The following is a 20,639-nucleotide window of genomic DNA, read 5'->3' on the forward strand; positions in this document are numbered from 1 at the left end:
CAAAGACATGCAGTTAGTTGGGTTAGGTATCTAACAGCGATCTGTCCAGAGTGTACCCAGCTCTCGACCTATGGTAGCTGGGATAGGCTACAGCGACCCTGACAAGGATAAGCAGAAGAGAATGGCTATATGGATGTTAAATCTACACAGTGGCTACGTTCTAACCACAAACCCGTAGGAAACTCTACACCATAACCTATGATGCAACTGTAAACTCCCTGGAAAATTAACTAGATTGGGCGTTGACACAGCCCACAATTATTGTCACTGCTGCTTTTTGTCCTGCAGTTTTTGATTATCAGTGAGAGAGTAATAATCATAGCCTCAATATAAGGACTCACAGATGTCAGCTAATTCCTGGAGGGAGATTGCCCAAACTATTGGAATGACACAGAAAAACGTGAGGGACACATGTGTTTGCTTCCAAAAAAATGAAAGACCACAACAAAGACTGGGGACACTAACATATAACGAGCAACTTAGCAAAGAACCAATTTTAAATTGCATCTTCGGGCATTTTGTTACTAGCAGCCTCTCACAAAAACATGTAAATTGTTCCCACTTCTTCAGCTGAATTTATGAAAAATGCTAAAGATAAGGTGATTCCCAACAAGCAATCATCCACAAACTTGGTATATCTCTGCACTGTATTGTTAATTAAAGATGAGGGAACTGGACAAGTGAAGGACAATGATACATGATACAGGACCTGATGGATGCATGTGGACCTTCAGTAGATAAATCTAATATTTGTTGAAGCCCTATCAGAAATGTCTCAACAAATGGGTGGTTGTCAAAAAGGAAGAGAAATAGTGATAAAGCTGCTACATACCACGTTATCTTAGAACATTACAGAAGCAGTGTAGGATTATCCTGATAGCGATTGGGGGGGGGGAAGGCAGCCAACATCCAAAAAAGAGCTTTGAACGTCCTTTAATAAGCCCAGAAAACTTTTTGTTAAGACTCTTTGCATAAATTATTAGAAAGCTTACCTAAACCAAAGGCGATCATACCCAATATTGACTTTAAAGCTGATTGATTTACTCTTTGTCCCCCTCATGTTAAGAATTATGTAAAATGATATTAAAAGTAATTAAAATAAAACAAAATTCTATTGATCAACAATTCACAATACTAAAACTTCAGCTTACGGCTTAAATTTATAGATTTTCCACAACCTGTCTGCATGCATATGTCACAAGAGAAAAGACTGTGCAGATGCTGACTAAGATCACAACATTGTGTCGGGCAGAGCTATGTTTCAACTCATGTTTTGGGAGTAAAAATTGTCTGTCATCAGACCCTAAAACAAGAGTCATTGCGACAAAGCATTTATAGCTTTTTATTTTTCTAAAAAAAAAAAAGATGTTGGGTTATGTCTTTTCCGTCTGTGCTTCAGTTCTAAAAGCAGCAGATCAACAGTCTTGCATGTAGAGATCTGATGTCCCTAAGGTCTTGGCAGAGTGGTGCCTTTGGCTTTGAAGTGAATGCAACTTTTCCAAAGGGGTATTTTAGCAACTTGAAGTGCAAGACTGAGTAGACCTGTATAAGTTCAAGCATTAAATTACACAATGACGTTTTATGTAAGCAAGTTGGAAAGAAAAAAAAAATTAACCGAGACTCTGACTGTATTAAAACGTACTTTGCAAAGTTAACACCTGAAGCATCATCTGCAGATACAGAGGTTGCACTTCTCAGTTATTAGACACATTGCATGAAATGAATAACGAGGCTTCTGCAACACATTGTATCATTACTGTGTGTTATAGTCAGCTGTTGTTAAAAAAAAAAAAAAAAAAAACACCAAATGCTGTACATAACTATGATTAATGGAGTGGTATGTCGATTTGTGCAGCATTTGAGTCGGTATATAAAAGAAACTGTCTCAAACGTAATCGAGATTGGTCATTGCATACAGTCTAATCACACTGACAACAGTTGACCCAAATTGTAAGATCTGACATGAAAATTCAAAGTGTATATTGAAGTATATTGTGGTTTCCTTAATTTATCTCAAGTGGATTGATTTTTGTTTAAAACTCAGCTTCCTCATTATATTAAATCTCCCTCTATACTATGTTAATGGGCTGTAATGAAATAAATGATGGACAGCGGTCTGCTTTAGCATTCCTCCTTTGTCTATTTTCCGTATTTGGTTTTGGAGGTTAGGAATCGGAGTTAAATGTCAAAGAAGGAGGCAATTTAACTGTCCCTGAAGCAGTTTTCAAAAACCAAGTAATGCAAACCAGGCGCCTTAAGATTTCCCTCGTCGGAATTTTAACAAGGACTCTCGATATAATGCACTCTAGTTCTTCCTTCACTTCTTTTGGCTTGGATAGAACGGCAGTGTTTAGGATATGCAGTCTAGATGTCTACCTCAAAGCAGGTCTGGCAAAATACGCCTGGTGGTGTATTGACTTTGCCAGCCATGACTTTAAAAGTCCTTGACTTGAATATTGTCACAGCTTGTTCAAAGAAACAGTGGTTACTAGAGGTTAAATTGACAATTAAAAATTAGTATGCAGCTGTTTGAGTTGGCAGTCTGGTAAGAAGCAGTAAAGTGCTAAAGTCATGTTTTTATTGTAGAATTTCCATTTGGACAGCTCTATATAGTTTCCCCTCTGATAGCGTGATCACCATACATGCCCAATTTGAGTTGGGAAAATAAACACACGGTGTAACTGTGGATTGTTGAAAGAAAATGGATGAGGTGTGTGAAATACCTTGAAGTTGATGAAAATGGAAACTCTTAGTTGGACCGCTTCCTGCCCTTCCAACACACCCATGAACCACACACACTCAGTGGGACTAATAAGGCACATACGAAGAAAGTCTCTCTCACACATAAGAAAGCATATAGTCATTTTTGACGCACACATTCTTACACTTTGGGTGTTGGGAATTAGATTTTGTAGTTGCCTCAGCAGTTGAGATTTTTAGAGTTCAGTCTCTGGCAAGAGCAGCACAAAATGATCCACCCCCGCACTTTCTTCCCAAGCCTGCCTGCTGCAGTTGATCAAACCCTCTTACTCACTGTCTGCTGGACTTCCTTTGAGCTCAGAGCAACTTTTTGTCATAGAGTCCAAAACAGTCCACCCTCTTCATGTTGTCAGTAAAATAGTAGAGAAGATGGCAGACAATGTTGGACAACAGGAGGGTGCGCCAGCCGTGAAGTTAGCCATGTGAAGTTCCCTGCAGCTCCTGTGAGGGAATCTTACCAGCTATGTCCCTTTTCTCTTTTCAGCCTGTTTTTGGCATCACTCACTCATGTTTTTCCCCTCTCGCACGTCTCTTTCTGCCTCTTCCCTGCTGTTGTTCCAATGTTATTAGGTCTTTGCACTCTATTAATCCATTAATGTTTCCTTGTTATCATTCTGGTGTAAGCAGGGGATTTCTCTCCAAATAATATACTTGATTGTTTAACAGAAAGCGTGCGTCAGTGAACAGTTTATCATATTGTTATGCAGTAAAAACTTTTACGCTGTAAACTGTTGGAAGTGTTGCATCACTCTAAGCTCTATGGAGAGGTGTGTAGAGGTTTAGTCGTGGGGCAACAAAAGACGATAACGCCACGCACCACAGAAGAGCTTTGAGTGGATTTGAGTCAAGAGAAGCCTTTTGAACCTCTATCCAGTTCCTCCCCAGTCCTGCTTCTGTCTCCATCCCAGAGGTTGTGGTTCTCTAAATAATGCCAAGCAGGATATTTAAGTGCCAGTGTTCTCTACATCTGATGCCAGATGTAATTCATTTCATTTACACTGACGCATTTTGTATTCCGCTGCGCTGACAAGGAAAAAACCTGAAAAATTAAGACTGTCAGGGTGAAATATTTGGTTGGCATACGTCTGTGAGACGTTGAAATAACTAGGTCAGTATGAGTGGCATCAAAACATACATAAACAAATGTTTGTGTTCAGTCAAGCAGTTTGAATTATCATGCGTCATCCATTAAAGTGTGTGTGTGTCTGCGTGTGTATGTGTTGCCCAGAGGAGTTACGGTGCTGCAACTTAGCACTCTGTTAACATGAACTCAGCTATGACTGTTGAGCCTCACGGGAACGGTTCAGTCAGTGCTGTCATCTTCGAGCTCTGCTGTTTTCTCAGTCTCGTAACTCTGACACCTCCCCCCAGAAACCCTCTGTCATCCCCGCAAACACACACACAATCGCACATATTCCAGCTGAATCAACAGCTGCACCATTGCAGCGAGATCCAGGAAACATGCCTCTACACTGTCGACTGCTGCTGTGCAATACATACTAACGCAGTCACGTGTTTTAAATGGATGTGCCATCTTTGAGGACATTTACTTAATGATATCCTGTGTTATGTTACGCACACATCTGCACGCACAGCTGCAAACCACTAAGAGCTGATCATGTCAAGGTCGTGCCATGAAATGTTGTTGGAGCCACAGTCATTTTTGTATTGATTTCAGAAAGGCTAGGGTGGCAGAATAGAGTGGCTGGAATGGTAAATATATAGGTTACTTAAATTTGTGCAAATATCTTCACCCATTTGAGAGGCATTTGCTAGCCCCTTCATAAATAAACACCATCCACCCTTTAAAATGGTGTGTGGTCTGCCAGAAATCAGTCCCATCTGCAGGACCCTGCCAAGAACAGCAACGCTGGACAGGAAACAGTTTTCTCTGAACAAAGCCCTTTTTACAGAAAAAGTTAGGGTATAAGCCATAATGTCTTTTGTTTTTTTTAAATCGTAAGCCTTCTACTTTGCTTATTTTCTGTGCTCCATTGTAGTTTCTGTGTAGCTTTAAGAGAGTGAAAAGTACATTTCCATTTACAGTGTCATTTTACTCGCTATCAGTCATCTGGCTTTAGTTCCACCATTGCCACTGCAGTTTCTGTTACCTCTGGGAGCTTGCTGCAGTCTTATGTTTCTTTCATATGTGCTTTTAAATTAAAGGCCTTCATGACAAATCCAGACATGCGTGTCATTGCCACAGGAGAGTGATTTGTAAGAGCAGAAGTTACAAAAAAAACTTTTAAAATTAAAGGAAAAAGTTAAGGGAGAATTTGTCTTTATCGCCGGGAACAGAATGTCCTTTAATGCTGCTTGTGATGCATCCAGCTGGTGTGAGCATGTGATTCAGACTGCGAAGAAAAGTTTGCATTCAGCTACAGGGGTGTTTGTGATTTATTGTCCTTTCTCACATATACCAGACGTCAGTGGGTGGGTGTCATGTTGTAGATTAGCTGCTTGTGCCCGAGGCTAGTTTGAAACTCACTAACATAAAACTTGTCAGATTTTGGTTTCAGGCTTGACTTACAATCTGTGTAAAACCATTTTGAGTGAATACATGGATAATGTTGTTGCAGCACTTGTAAAAAATCCTGCATCAAAGAGGAATGGGGAGGTCTCCAGTAAGACAGTAATGGGTGATCATTAGCAGCACGCTAAAGGCCGGATCTGTTTCCAGCTTAGTCCCTTTAATGATACCAGAATAAATTCCTTACAGAAATAGTTGAGCAAGATTATCTGAGAAGAATTTGCCTTTATTTTCATTGCACAACATGTACATTTCACTCAGTAGACACTGCAAGTAATCGCAGAACCACGAGACGGATAAATCACAAGGAGGACTGAAAGCTTAATTTTTTTACCCTTAGATGATGATAATTCTAAAAAGATATGCAACTTGGGTCAAGAGTTTAAGAGGGAGGGAAGAATATAACAATACATCAGTAAGTTTTTATTGAGTTTGTTTTGTTTTTCTGGAGGAATGCAGACACTTGTGAGAGGAAATTTACTTACCTTTAAAAGGAGCCTATAAAATAAACCCATAGATGCCATTGCTTAATAAAAGTTAAAATTCTGACTTCAGGGTACTAGGTTTTTACATTTTTATGTGTGAAGGTGTAGGAAATCAGTGAGGCCTGAAAGGGGCCGTCAACCCTCATCGGCTTAGAATATACAGCTCAGCTGTAGCGTAAAGTGAAACACACATCAGGCCTGTGGAAGCTGGCTCTGTTTTACAGGTGTGTGTGACTGGCTGTGGATAAGCTGTCAAACTATGTTGTTGATGATTTCAAGAAAAACCCTTCAACATGTAGAAAAGCAGACAGGAGTTTATGAGCTTCCCTTTCTGATTTGTGCCTCAGTTAGCAATACAAGCTGTACTTTTGTCTTTTTAAAAAAAAAAAAAAGAACTGGCAGATATAATTTAATAATCTTTGAGGGGACAATGAAAGCTGTGAATAGTTGTAGCAGTACTAATAAGCCTAACATCTAATTTGACTAGGGAGCACTGATGGATCTTAATGCACCCTTTCTCCCATTTGAATTACAATATGTGGCTTATGGCTTAATGCACTGGACCACTAAGGAATATTAAGTGGCAGCCCCTGCTCATGTAATGTGTTGAAGCGGGCCTCTGGTGCTTGATCACGTAGCTGAAACAGGGAATTTCATATCTTCTCCATCCCGAAAACACAAACCCCTGGAAAGTATTAAAACAAACATAAGACCACAGGACATTTCTGAAAACAAGGATGGAGCACATTGAGGACAAAGCCATTAGGAGACACATCTGATTTTCTTTCTTTTTTTTTCTTTTTTTCCCCCTCCATTAATATCAAGTACTTCTCACGACTGGCAGTTCAAAAGGCAGCCGTTATAGATTTGTAGGCAGGAGGCCAAGCAAGGTAACTTCCTCCTGGTGGAGAAAAAAAATAGGAGTGAATGCTGGCAGCCTCTTGACAGCTCATTGTACTTTCTTTTGCTACCTGCTGTCCCCCCTTCTCCAGTGATAGATAGATAGATAGATAGATATCGATCATCATACATTGATATTGCCTATTTTCCACGCTTGCTGCCAAAACAGCCTTCATCCATTGATGCATGGATATAATCAGGGACTTTTGAGGGTATCCTAGTGCTGTCTGCCACCACAACATTAGCAGAGGATTTTTATGCTTTATTGGCATGTTCCTAAGGAGTTTCTATGGAGTCGTAGGATGCATTAGCCTGCTTTGTCTATTTGTCTGCTAGGTGCATGTCAAAGTAGCATTCATTTGAATGCCATGACCAAAGGATTGCTAGGCATGTTATGCATTGCAAAGCTAAGTGACCTATAAGTTTAATCGTGTGTGTGTGTGTGTGTGTGTGTGTGTGTTGATCAGAATCTGAGCAGTTTTTAATTGAACGCAGTCACAACTCCTCGTGTTTTCAAAGTCACCCAAATTAGTGCTTGCTAATACAGCTGATCTAATTAAAATCTCCAAAAATCCACATAGTGTCTCACAGTGATCTATATAATAGTATAATTAGAAATAAATCTGAAAAACACATTTACAAACTTAGAAGTTTAGTTCAGTATGTTGCTGTAAAACTATTGTAATTACTGCCAAGACAGAAGTCTCAAAGTTCTAATTTAGTAGGTTTTTTTGTCTGCTAATACACAACCAGTACTGATATCTGTGAAAATCTAATGCCAGCTCTCCTTCATTCTGTTTCAGATCATGGATGAGACCCAAACGCAGATTGCCTGGCCTTCTAAACTGAAAATTGGAGCAAAGTCAAAAAAAGGTGAGGTTTCCCCGCTTTTTATACCAAACTCTTCCTATACTGTTGCTTGTGTGTAACTTACTTTTGGGGGGCTTAATGTTGAGCCTATAGGATGTATGGATATGACGAGCTCTATATGTTAACTTTGTTTTGGTTTTCCATCTGAAAAAACTAATAAAAAAAGGTTAATGGTTATGAGTCAGTTTGTTGTAACCAGAAAAATGTTCTTTGCAAACTCGGTGGGGTCGGATGGACAAAAAGGGGAGTATTTCAAGATTGCACTAGCATTGGTTATTAAAAATTTAATTGAAAAGATGAAAGCATTGCATGTTTTCTGTCCCTCGCAAGGCAGTAACCTCATCTTCATGGAGGAATTTTTTTCAGATTTTTGCTGCAGAGGTGGAGGGGTGGGAGTTGGTTGCCCACGCATTTATTGCCCAAGTTGTTCCAGTGCTCTGTTACCAATAAAACATTATCACGGTTATTTAAGGCTCTTCCGGGAGGGAGTGAGGCCAGGATTGAGGAGAGGGGAGGGTGAGGAGTTGGTGTAGCGATGCCCACTTTAGCAGTTCTCCTGAGGAAAACAATGCGCATCTTCAAGCCAGATGTGCAATCCAGTGACATTATGTAACTTCCTCACTCATTCTTTATGGATAAAAAGTTGACGCAAACACATCAGAATATTAAACACTTTTTCCTCTGGCTGTTTAATCAGCTGTAGGTTCTACGCAGTTCATTCGCACACAACTATCCATTCACCCCAAGTATTAGTTCATTCAGAAAACCTGCCTTTGACGGCACCTGGGAATGATGATGTGTACAAAAAAAAATGTACGTTTTTGACGCATGATGTTAGATTTTCCCCCGGTGTTGCGTAAACCGAAAGCAGCAGAGGGTAAGAGTGTTATATAATCACTTGGTTATCTTATGCATTTTTTGGGGGGGGGTTGAAACTGCCCATCTGCTTTAACCACCTGGATCCTGGAATTGAGGGAAGAGGAAGGGACAACACAGCAAAATAGAGTTCATTTCACTTACCACATCAGCCATTCTGTAAACTTCAGGAAACGAAGAAACACAGATTTTATCCACCTTTTATTGAACACAAAATTAGTCCAACACAAAACTCACCTGCTCTGCTCTTGACAGAAGATGACGGAGCAGATTATGTTCCGTTATTTTTATCTAAAATCACACTCTTTAATAGCATTAGCTTTCCTTGTTTCCCTGGAATTTTCATGTGCAGTCTGGAATTGATTACACTCGGTGGGATAGCAGCAGATGTGAGGGGATCTGTATGTTTTGTAACCTCTGCGTATGGCGAGCCGCACTTCATCAAAATGCCAGCTCTGCTGTTTCATTCATCACCTGCAACTAGCCATCTCTACCGCCTGCATAGGTGCGATAAGGCAAGTTGGTAGCCTCTGGGACAAGCCGTCATCAGCACCTAGCCTGCAGTTTATCATAATGAGGAGCCATATCGCTCATGCACAAGACACGTACGTGTAGCAATTTAAGGACACCGGAGTGGTCAGTGTTGGTTTATTGGCGTCTCAGAAAGTATCATTTTTTTGTGTTTTTTTTCCATTACGGATAATTGTTTTAAAGCTACTTCCAGTTGCCAGTTGTGTTTCACTGTTTCCGCAGATGTTTTGAATGAGGAACGCTAAGTCAACAGGATTTTAATTCTCTTCATTTGTGTGGTATTTTCTAATGCAGTCCTTCGCTGGAAAAATGCTTCAGCTTTGCCAGGCCAGAGCTCTGGGTCAAAAGGTTTCTTCTCTGTCAAGTGGAACAATAAAAATCTGTGTGACTGAAAACATTCACCTTTCGCAGCTACAGGTCTACTCTTGTTTTTGTTTGTTTTCATAGGTGTTGTGCGTGCCAAATTAGGACTTAAGGTGTTTTGTTTTTTTTATACATATATATTCAACAATCATTCATCAAATACAAAATGGGGGGTGGAGAAAAAGCACAGAGCACACACCACTTCAAAAATGCGGGGGTGTTCTGCATCACGACTGCGGCACTCATTTAGGCTGGCTAATGTTTGCCAGATGTGCTGTGCAGGTTGGAGTGGGGACACTGAAAGGGCCATACTCCCTCTAACGGTTACAGGAGGAAGTTGAGTGATTTCTGTTGTTCACGACAGCAGAATGATGGGAAAATTCCCTGGAACAGTGCTGAGGCTGTGATAGATCTCTGACCACTCTTTGTGCTTGTTTTTTTTTTTTTTTTTTTCTCTGTTTTGTTTTCCTGTCTGACTTCAGCTTTTTTTTTTTGTGAGTTCTTAACCCGCAAACAATCTGTGAGCTGTTGTTCCTCCCTCCTGTGATGCAGCATCTTTTGGAGTCTTGAGGTTGTCCGACCCTTTTGGCGCTCTCAACAAGATCTGTGCTTGTTTGTTGATGCATATCAAACTAATAACATTTGCTTCCTTTGTAAATACAAAAAAGAAACTACCCTGACTGTTTTCTTTTCTATGCTTCTCATATCTGACCCATGCAGGACTTTTCACTCCTAAGCTCCTTGGAAGACTAAACACGCTAGTACGAGTTTCTCTAAGGTCCCGGTGACTTTGTAACAATAAATCTGCTTCAACAAGTCCTGTCTGAGGACTACGCTGTACATCTGTGATCCTGTGTTTGTGTGTGCATGGTTAGGAGTGTTCCTGGAAGGGGCTTTGTGGACTTCCTGCTGCTCGGTACAGTTAACACGTGGGCGATGGACCGTGGACGTGTAGTACATGAATGTGTGCACGTGAACACACACGCACATATTTGTGTTTTTGCGTTTGCATTCTCCAGGGGTCCTGCATGCAGCAGTGCCAGATGTATTCTTACCCAATGCTGCGCAGACAAAACCATTAGCTGTGAAAAGTTTAGCTATGCAGTGTTTGTGCTGAGAAGCTGAGGAGGCACAGTTTATTCACTGCTTGGATATTTCTTGCGCGATCCTTTTGTGGTTGCTGAGTGTATTTACTCAGAAATTTTAAATGCTTCAAAGTGGTGCGTTTATCACTAGTTTGCATTAGGGTAAACACTACTGGGTCTTGGAGTGACTGCTAATAAACACCAGAATACAGTCAGTGATCTTTAGCAGTATTTGAGAAAGAAGCTGAAGGAGGTTGACAGAATGAGGTTCAGAAAAGAGAAGGTGAGGGTGTCTGTCTTCTATTTAGGCAAAATTGCAGCTCAAGATTTGTTTTTTTTTGTTTTTAACAGCTCACAGTTTTTTGAGATTGCCTGAATGTAATTCCAGAGGTGCTCCTCTTCCCCAATCACCACATGGCATTTGCTTGCCAATAAAAATGAGACTCGGCAGATATAAAAGCAGTAATTACTGTCACACAGCTTTTGTCTGACGCACTGTAATTTGTTGACAAGTGGAGACTTTTTGTGTCATATTTGGATTGAACTTGTCGCATTCTGCCTCTGCTCATTGTCAGCACCAAGTCACGCACGCACATAGCATACTTCTACAGACGTTAAACACATGCCATCCGCCTCGTTTTTAACGTCTGCCCGTCTCTTCTTTCCTTGCCAGATCCACACATCAAGGTGTGCGGGAAGAGGGAGAATGTAAGGGAAGCCAAAGACCGAATAATGTCTGTCCTCGATACAAAGGTAAAGAAAACACCTTCATCACAGTGATTAAAAAACGTCCTTTGTGTGTAAACGGGCAGCTCTCAGTCTTCTGTTTCCTGCTGAAGGTGTTTTTCACTCATCTGTTATCAGGTTTATTTCACCTGAACTCTCCCACTGACAGCAATCAACTTTCCACTAATCAATCCCAACACTCAAGTCTTGAGTTTCTCAGTTTTGCAGTGTGTGCATGCAGGCTCCGTTGCCATGACAGCAAAAGAATTCGCATAGTTGGGTGACTGGGCTCTAGCACACCCTAGGGGCAAGAGGTCGCTTGTGCACTTTGTACAGCAACCCACACGGAAGAGCTGCACCCAACTGGCATTGTTTATAGCATTTTATATGGTTTTGTCACGAAAAGGCCTTTTTTTCCCCCCCCCCCTGGAATACACAGAATTATTTCAGAATTTTTATTTGCTTTATTCATTTTTTTTAATAAACAGCATATTTTGTTGCTTTGATTCTGTTCTAAATGAGTGCAGCATGTGAGTGTGTTTTTTAAAGAGTGGAAAATTGTAAAAGTAATGACTTTGTGACTGTTTAGATGGCATGTTCAACAGGCCTTTCAGTGAACCAGGATTTACAATCAGAGAAATAGCAGGGGAATCAGGGAATCTTGGACCTCTTTGTTGTTTAATATTGTAAGGTATTTACTTTACAGTGTCTTAAAATGCCTCGAATATTGCTGGTAATTGGCAATCTATAAATACAACTAAAAGAAATTAAAACCTCACCAAAAAAGCGAGAGGTCTATTAGCTTGTTTGTTTTTTGTTGAACACACAGTTGTAGCTCGGGGAGACTATAAACTCCACAGTATGTACCAGATGGTTGCTTTACCCATGGGCCGGATGGGTGTATTTACTAGAAATATCTTCATTCGTTCAAAGCTGTAAATGCAGTTTTGTTTTGCTTTTTTCCTTTAGTTTATGTACAATGTTCTGTACTTTTCTCACCTCACTGATATTTTTCAAGGGTTATCAGTCATCTTCTCAACCACTATCATTCTTTCTTCTCATTAGAGTAACAGGGTGACTCTGAAGATGGATGTTTCCCACACAGAGCATTCACACGTTATTGGCAAAGGAGGCAACAACATCAAGAGGGTGATGGAGGAGACGGGGTGTCACATCCATTTCCCAGACTCTAACAGGAACAACCAGGCAGAGAAAAGCAACCAGGTTTGAACCTTTTCTTTAATGTCTTGGATCACTGCTTTGCATTCTGCTGCCCAGAGTGTTTCCTACCATCATCCCTTAAAAACAGATTTTCTTAGGTTTCAGGTTCTAAATAACTCTTTGATCTGTGTATGCAGCCCTCCAATCCATTTACTAGCTGTCACGGGGTCTCAGTCTGGACAGGTTGCAGAGAGTTGGTTCACTCGAGTGTTTTGATTGGCCAGCTCAGAGGAAGCTAGTATGTTTTGGCTGGCCTCACTAGAATAGCACTAGGATCCTGCTGTAATTACCATTAAAGTATAGTAAGAGGAGTTGAGGAGAGGTCCAAGCATTAGATATCTGCTCTACACCTGTGTATGAAAGAACTGACAAGTTCTTTATTTTCAAAGGTCTACTCACCTTACTCTTACGGTTTCTCTGTGGGCTTTGCATAAAACAGTTTGCACTTATTCCAGATGTAGATGGTTAAGCTACTCCCCTCAGAACTCTGTATTTTGTGCATTGCTCAATCCCCTCCAGTCTGATGATGCAAGTATGGGCTGATAAGCAGCAACACTCTCCTTTTAGGCCCTTTAAGCTGTGTCTGTTCTCCAGTATCAAAAGCTTTCAGTCTGCATCAGAGCCTTTGAGAGGGCAGGCATATTGACAGTACAGTTTTATTGATGAGCACATGGTACATTACTGTAAAACTCAATGAAGGGGCTACTTTTGATTCTCAGTAAAGCTGATGAGCTTCAGGATATTGTTGAATCACACTTAAGCAAAGCTTTTTTATGTTAAAATCTACAGTGCAAGTGTATATTTGAAGATTTTCTTCATGTAGCAGAGGTGAATTAGAGTGACCTGCTTTGTGTTGATTTAATTTTTTCTTTTGACAGCAACACTTAAACTTTATATTTGTTTTGGCACTGTAGCTGTGTACCGTGCTTAAGGTCTTTCATGGATAGCGCTGCTGAATCGTCTTTAGAGTGAGGAACGAGGATCAGAACAGAAAAAGCTAATGAGATCATTTATCACCCTTTTCATTAGTCTTTAAATTTAGTTAATCTGGCCTCTCTTTTTGGTGGTTATGCTTAAAAATTACTTGGTTAAATTTGCACGGTTGTTTTTACATTCACAGTGAATTGCATCATTGAGTCGAGCAGATTCATGACACGGTTCAAAACATTGCCTGCAAAGATGTCACAATTACATGAAACCGTATGCAAAGTACCTTAGTCTTGTATTTATCTTGGAGTGCGGGGGAACTGGATGACTGATTTACATCATTTACTTTTTATTATGAACAGGTGTCCATCGCAGGGCAGCCAGGCGGGGTGGAGGCAGCTCGAGTAAAAATAAGGGTAAGTTGGAATTCAGCCACGTTTGTCTTTGAGGGATACTCCACCCATAATTTTGAGTATCAAAGGCACATTCCCTGCAGACTGTTAAATTTGCACTTTTAACCTCCGTGGAGCAGACCGACTGTGCTCAGTTTACATTTCTGAAAGTTGCCGCTGATTTTAGTGCTGACCAATTTCTTTAAGAATAGATTTCAGTGTTATTTTGTAGTGCAGAGTTCAGCCAGATTGGACTGTTTTTAACAGAAAATCACAAGGCTGCCTAATCCATCCCACTTGACTGTAGGATTGAGTTGTTGATTGGGAAATGTTGATTTCTCATGATGTAAAAAACAATGGTGAGAATGAAGGATTTTGCTCAGCCGTACTAAGTAACAGCAACTGCAAGTACGAGTGTGTGTTTGAAACGATGTATAACAAATAATAAGAGTATTGCCCTAAATTTACCTCCACCTATGCCGTTTCCTGTTTTCCTTTGCCTTTGGCTGCTCCACCGGAGTACATTTGACCAGGCAAAATTTCAGCTGGACTGCAGTATCCAAGTGTCCATGTCTTGATCCTCTGGTCAACTTGGTCTCTCCAGCTTGTGTCATCTGAAATACTGTGCTTACCAGCACCAGCATGTCCAGTACTATTCGATAATTACTTGTTATTCGATCAAAATTAACTGAACTTTGATCAAAATTGCAAATCAGTTTGTAAAAAGGGTCACCAGCACCTTTATTGCCTTAGGAAACTTGTTCATTTCCACATTGACCAAAAAATTTTAACTTTGTTTTATCGTTCTTTTATTGAGTCTGTTTTATCCTTTTGTTTGGTGGCATGGTTTGGTCAGACCTCTGTCACAGAGAAAAACTCTCTAAATCAGATAGTGAGATGGTCCAGTCGTCTGATAGGTGAGCCACAGTCTTGTTTAGCCTCCCTGTACTCTAAGCAGGTACAGAGGATGGCTTTATCAATCCTTAAAAATGGTTCCCATCCTCTAAGGGGTGAATTTCAGCTTCTTCCCTCAGGACGGAGGTTTCTATTTCCAAGATGCAGGACAAAGCGTTATAAAAATAGCTTTGTCCCCGTTGCTGTCACTGAATTAAATAAGAACTGTTTTTGATTCGAAATATTAAAGTATGTGTCACAGTGAGTTTTATATATTTACTAGGTATGTGTGTTTTTAAAGGGATGTCAAATGCTGTCATTTTTCTGTAAAGCAAATTTACCTTGCCTTTAGGTATAAATAAAGTTACCTTACCTTACCTTACATGAAGTTAAAATAATTAAGGACAAAAGTTTAAGACAAGAAATAGTCACATAAACTAGATTTTAAAGAATATTCTAAAGGACATTTGAAAATGTGTAAATCATGACCATGCTCAAGAAAATGTCAAAATTAGGACAGTCGAGTCAAGTCGCGCACCTAATCCTTCAGTGGAAAAGCTCCAACCTTTACAGTAGGTAAATATGTGGCCCAGGCATAGTTTCAACACTTCGTCTAAGCCACAAGCACCATTCCCTACTTATTCCCAGTCCACTTCCCAAGAACAATTGTAAAATAAAAGCATGAGCAACGCTCCCTCTGGCAAGTCTATCTCAAACCCATTTTCTAGCATTTTTTCCATCTTCAGTTTCATTCTGACGGGAAGCCCAACCTTCAGCTTCATCTCTGAGAGCAAAAAGACCTCGTGTGCTTGTGTGACCTACTACATCTTTAGACTTTTACTGTATTTCAACACCACAGCAGTTGTCTAAAGTGAGCACATTCCTCTGCTATGAACTGACCAAAACTAACATGGCGATGTGTGCTTTTGAGAAAGACAGAGTGAGTGTGTGCTGGAGGGAAAAGACAGGAAGACAAGGTCACGCTGGATGTTGTTGCAGTGCGTACTGGCAAATGTCTGCATGCATGTACCCATATCTCTCCATGTTTAATGGGTGTTTTCATAAGCAACAAATCAAATCCCAGATCATCTGCTTTCTTTGCTATGGATGAGGGGAAAAGAATAATCAAACCGAACCATACCAGTGTTGTACAAAGAACCACAAAGAGTTTTGTGTCCTCGAGAGAAGACTCAGTCAGCGGACAAGTGAGCTGAATAATAAGAGTTTCCTCTCCTGTCTGTCAGCTTGGTGTCTTTCAGTGGAAACCTTGATACTTACCTAGTCCTGGAATAGCCAAACATATTGTATGTGCTGTCAACAGTGTTATAAATTTGACATCCAGTTTAAGGCAGCTGTCGATGAAGGAGTGTTATAGTTTGTGCTCGGGCATGATTAGCGATCAGGCTACATGCGCCCACTTCTTAAAGCAGATTAGGGCACGGTTCGCTTGACTGCACCGTGGCAGAGCAGTCACGCTACTCAAACAGACGGGCACAGTACAGATCGCCTAACATTGTATACATTTCATCTGGTCAGCGTTAGCGTCACACTGAAAATGTCAACATACTTTAGATGTTTACGTGGTATACCTGCGTCCTGTAGTCATCACCGACTTGGATTCCATCTCACCAAACAGAATATTTATACAAAGCCTTGGACGTGCCATCAGAAGCTGTATCCCTGTTTGCCTGGAGACAAATCAATGGCTTGATTTAGTTTTGTTGACATCTTTTATAATGTGTTAAACTGCTACTGTAGTAACTTTATCTTGAGGTGGAGTTTTTCCCCTCTCAACACCTCGCCCTGTCCCGCCTCTTATCCCCTCTGAAAATATCTCGAAGTGTCTACATTTTAATTTAGTTTTAGCCATTTGACTTTTTATATTGTTTATATTTTCATAATCTCCTCCCCGGTGCTCCTGTGGTTCATTTTTCCATTTCCAGCTCTGACAGTCTGCCATACTTCTTTCACTTGGTCAGAAAGTTGGATCAATATTTAAAAAAAAAAAAATCACAGTAGAGAGGGGGAAAAGGGGGGAAAAACGAACCATGATTAAGTTTTTCTGGTATCAAGTATTTTTGTTGCACCAGTGTTTATCTTTTCAGTTTCACATCAGTAATTCTGGCTTGGATTAAACTCAAAAGTCAGAAGGTCCAGACAAAACAAGCCAGGTGTGTAAACACACTCAGACTGATTATTGAAGGGCTAATCTTTTTCTTTTTTTTTTTTCTTTCCCTACATTTGGTGTGAAGTCAGCAGATAATTCATCACCCTGGATCTGTTAAAATATAAAGGAAAACTGTCCTCCACGTTTTCTAAAGCCCACTAAGTGCCAGAGCTTGTCTAATTTCTTAAAAGTTAATTGTTAAGATAACCTAAGATGCATTTCTAGGCTCACCCTCATCATCCAGTGCATGCCGAGTGGCATCGATCTTGAGGGAGGGGGAAAAAAGTGGACTCGACGGTTATTTCGAATCTTTTTCTTTTTTAAGTTGTGTTGAAATTGAAAAATTCCACAGTAAAATGCATGAGGTTAGAGAGTTTACCTCAGTTTCTTGTCCTCCTACATAACTCCTACAGTTATGGTTGCTAGTTAGACAGAGTACTATCTTCTGTGTGGGCATTAGACCACATCCTCCCCAGTCGTCTTCTAAAACCAGAAGTGGCTGGTTTGTTCCTGCATTAGCAATGCAGCTAAGGGAGAATCATGTCCCTTAATCATTCAGACACACCGCAGTGGACCTACAAGGTCTGCCGTACTTCTGATGCCTTCTTGGGTGGAGATCTGTTTGACTCTGTAACAAGCCAGTTGTTGAGGTGATGGATTCTTGGGGGATTTAATGTGGATTTCGGAGATGGAGCTGGCAGGTAGGTGATGAAAGGTCTAGCTAGTTGCGTTACCTCAAAGATATTTTCATTTTTCTTCATCCCTCACCCTTATGTCAGGACAAGTGAGGCCTTTGAACAGCACTTTCTGTTTGAATACATGTGAAACCCATATTTGCCAAGCTGTCCTTTTTGAAAAAAGCTGAACTCAGCTCCGCCGTGAAAATCAGCCTATTCTTCATTCAGTTCTCGACTCCTGCTGGTCTGCTTGTCCTCCCTTGCATTTCCCTCAGTGCTGACCTAAATTTCTCGAACCCTCGGAGAGCGAGTGCTGAAACGTGATATAAATGTAAGGCCAAGCGCATATGGGACTGATCAGGGATGCATTTCTTTGGTCAGAGCAATTCATGCTGCTTGCCCTTCACTGGCAGCCAAAACCATAGTGGCGCTCTGCCCAAGAGTCAGTGTTTGGATAAGTGTGTGCGTGTGTGTGTTCATTGTCTTTATGAGTGTGTATATGTGCATTCCCTTCAGTTTTTCTGTATAAGGGTGTGCCTGTGTGATTTATCTCTCTTGTGTGTGTGTGTATATATAAGCATGTGTATGCATAAAGTAAAGTTGTCAGCATCTATTCTCTTTGAATGAAGGCTGTGACACAAATGACAGGAACTGTTATCTGTTGCTGGTCCTGTGGTTTAATTCAGTGACTTGATGTATGAGAATTAATGTATGAGAGGGAACAGGCCATGGACCACTAATGTTTTAAATTTTAAACCAGAGTTGGATGTTTTCGTGTAGCCATAATGATAAAATGATGAAGAATTTTATTTCTTTTTTTTTTATGTTTTTTTTTTTTTTTTTTTTTTTGACCCTGTAGCATTTTGCTGCTTGCAGACGTTGTCTTTTTTTCTATTCTTTTTTTTTTTTTTTTTTTCCCTTCTTTTTGCTGCCGGTGCTACTCCACTTCATTTTGACTACCTTCCCCAGATTTATTTATTTGGCCTGACAGATTTACATACCAAGTGTTGCCACCTTCTGTTAAATGAAGGATTGTTATGGCTGTGTGTCAATTCACATAAGTCTTCAGTATGTGAAGAAATCCCCCTTTTCCTTATGCGTTTTTACTTAATCGGTGTAAGTCACTAATGTTTTGACACCGGCTGTTATGTTCTTTCTGTCATAATTTTTTTTGAAGAGGGGGGAAAAAAATCTGGTTCCACATGTTTTATATTTTTTCCTACAGAAGCCATAACAGTTTAATAATAAGCTCCAACACTCTGCAGCATTTCAGCCGCCATCACTATGCTTCCACATGTTCAAAGACGATGGTTGTCGCTTACTGTTAATACCTTCCCTTCCTCTGTCCTCCTCCTCCTTCCACCTGTCCCGTCACGTTACAGGAGCTGCTACCTCTTGTGCTGTCTTTCGAGCTCCCTGCAATCATGCAGTCTGACCCCAGCTCGCCCACTGTGCAGCACATCTCGCAGACCTACAACCTCACAGTCTCCTTCAAGCCCCCGACACGTCTCTATAGAGCCACAGGTGTTGTTCGCGGCTCACAGAATAATGCCAACGCACTCAAGGTAAGAAGGATCTCACGGTTTAGAAGTGACGAATGGTCTGTGGCATTTGAGGGTTGTGTGAAACAGATGGTCAAGGCTTTTTGTTACTAATTAATAAGAAAATTATGGAGTAAAAAATGCACATTACAACTTTCCACAGACTAAAGCGATAAAAAAGTACGACATTGTAAAACATGAAATGCATGAAACCAGCAAATGCTTACATTTTATAGCCAGGAACCAGTGAATATTTAGCTGTTGACTCATTAGTCTGTTTTAAGCATTTCCTAATACTGCACCAGCTGTATTAATAATTTAAACTCTGTAACGTCACCTTTTTACTTTGTGGCAAAATTATGGAAAGGCCAAACAGCCCTTGTGTGTCCTGTAAAATATGCTTGAACTCTGACCTCTGTACTCCTTCTCAGTCATTTCAGTTCTGTAATATTTTAGTGAATCCATTTACATGTTGAACCACGCGCCCAAAAAAAGGGTTTCCTGAGCCACGCGTTAAGGCCCACCAACACTTTCGGCATGCCTCACTTTTCTCATATAAACTGCTTCATTACATTCGGCACCACAGGGGCAAGAGAGTGCTGAGAGATTTTTGGTCACTCAAACTGGACGGCTGCTAGTTTAGCTCTCCACTGCAGGGGAGACTGTGTCCCACTACTGTATCAGCAAGTCCACAAGCTCCCCTCAAATGAAACTGTACTTTAAATTAGTCTCTGAGTTTCTTGCAGTTTTTTTCTGCTGCTTGTGTATGTTCGTAATCATACTGTATGTTTCCTATATATAAACATACAGAGATGTATTTCCTCAACAGGCATCTGGCTTAGGATAGTGCCAGGAAGGTTTCTCATAAATCTCTGCCAAACAAATCATAGCCACCATTCCCCCACCCCACTACCAAGCTTTAGTTAACAACATGGAGTTAATTTTAGTTTGCCAACAGTTGCGTTTTGCATATGTGCATTTCTGCGTTCATTTATTCATCAGTGCCAGTGCACTTTTATTTGGATTTGTATGCTTGTGTCCATTTGTGTGTTCCTATGTACAGCACATGTGTTCATATGCAGAAACATTGCCCCTGAGTTTGCGGTAGGTCTGAGGGGTCAGTCAGGACTGGGAAGAATGCCAGATGAAAGCTGTATGCTATGTTGTGTGGTGGCGTGAGACCCTTAGTGGTTTTGGCAATTCTTAAAGGTGCTCTATGGATTGTTGTCTTATGTTGGCCACAGTGTGCAGATTCCTGTAGAAGAGGGGAAATGACATACTTTACAAGGCCAAGTGATGGCTTGCAGAGACTGCAAAGAATGAGACTGTTAAGATGGCCAGCACAGTTTAAAAAAAAAAAAAAAAAGCAATAATTTTCATTGGTTATATAGAAAACACTGGTGCTTTCTCTGAGAAAGCACCAGCTTTGCTTTACTGCTCTGTGAAACAATTACTTTGTAATCTGGCCTGGATACTGCTTAAAATGAAATGTTGTTTTAGCCTCTTGTTCGCTTATCTTTTTTCTTTTCAAGACTAACAATTCATCACATCTTTACTTTATTTAATATGCACTGTTTTATATTCATATTTAAAAAATGCAAATTGCTAGTTATAGTCTTGTATTCTTGGCAAAAATATTGTTCTCTTGCAACGAGTATGCATCCAAAATGAGATGCATTATTTAATATTCCTGC

At 40.4% G+C, this 20,639-nt stretch overlaps 1 protein-coding gene across 1 annotated transcript in view; it reads left to right on the forward strand.

The window, feature by feature from the left end:
• bicc1a (BicC family RNA binding protein 1a) overlaps positions 1-20,639 on the forward strand; it is a 56,251-nt gene that overhangs the window by 17,812 nt on the left and 17,800 nt on the right. The window contains exons 3-7 of the mRNA XM_085477380.1: positions 7,479-7,548; positions 11,074-11,153; positions 12,192-12,350; positions 13,637-13,690; positions 18,787-18,969. Coding sequence (XP_085333506.1) covers positions 7,479-7,548; positions 11,074-11,153; positions 12,192-12,350; positions 13,637-13,690; positions 18,787-18,969 — 546 coding nt within the window. The remainder of the gene's footprint in view (positions 1-7,478; positions 7,549-11,073; positions 11,154-12,191; positions 12,351-13,636; positions 13,691-18,786; positions 18,970-20,639) is intronic.

This window comes from Copadichromis virginalis, linkage group LG13 (assembly GCF_057382275.1).
Source record: "Copadichromis virginalis isolate Kocher_CV1m ecotype Utaka linkage group LG13, C_Virginalis_male_GT1.1, whole genome shotgun sequence".
In the NCBI taxonomy this organism is placed as follows: domain Eukaryota; kingdom Metazoa; phylum Chordata; class Actinopteri; order Cichliformes; family Cichlidae; genus Copadichromis; species Copadichromis virginalis.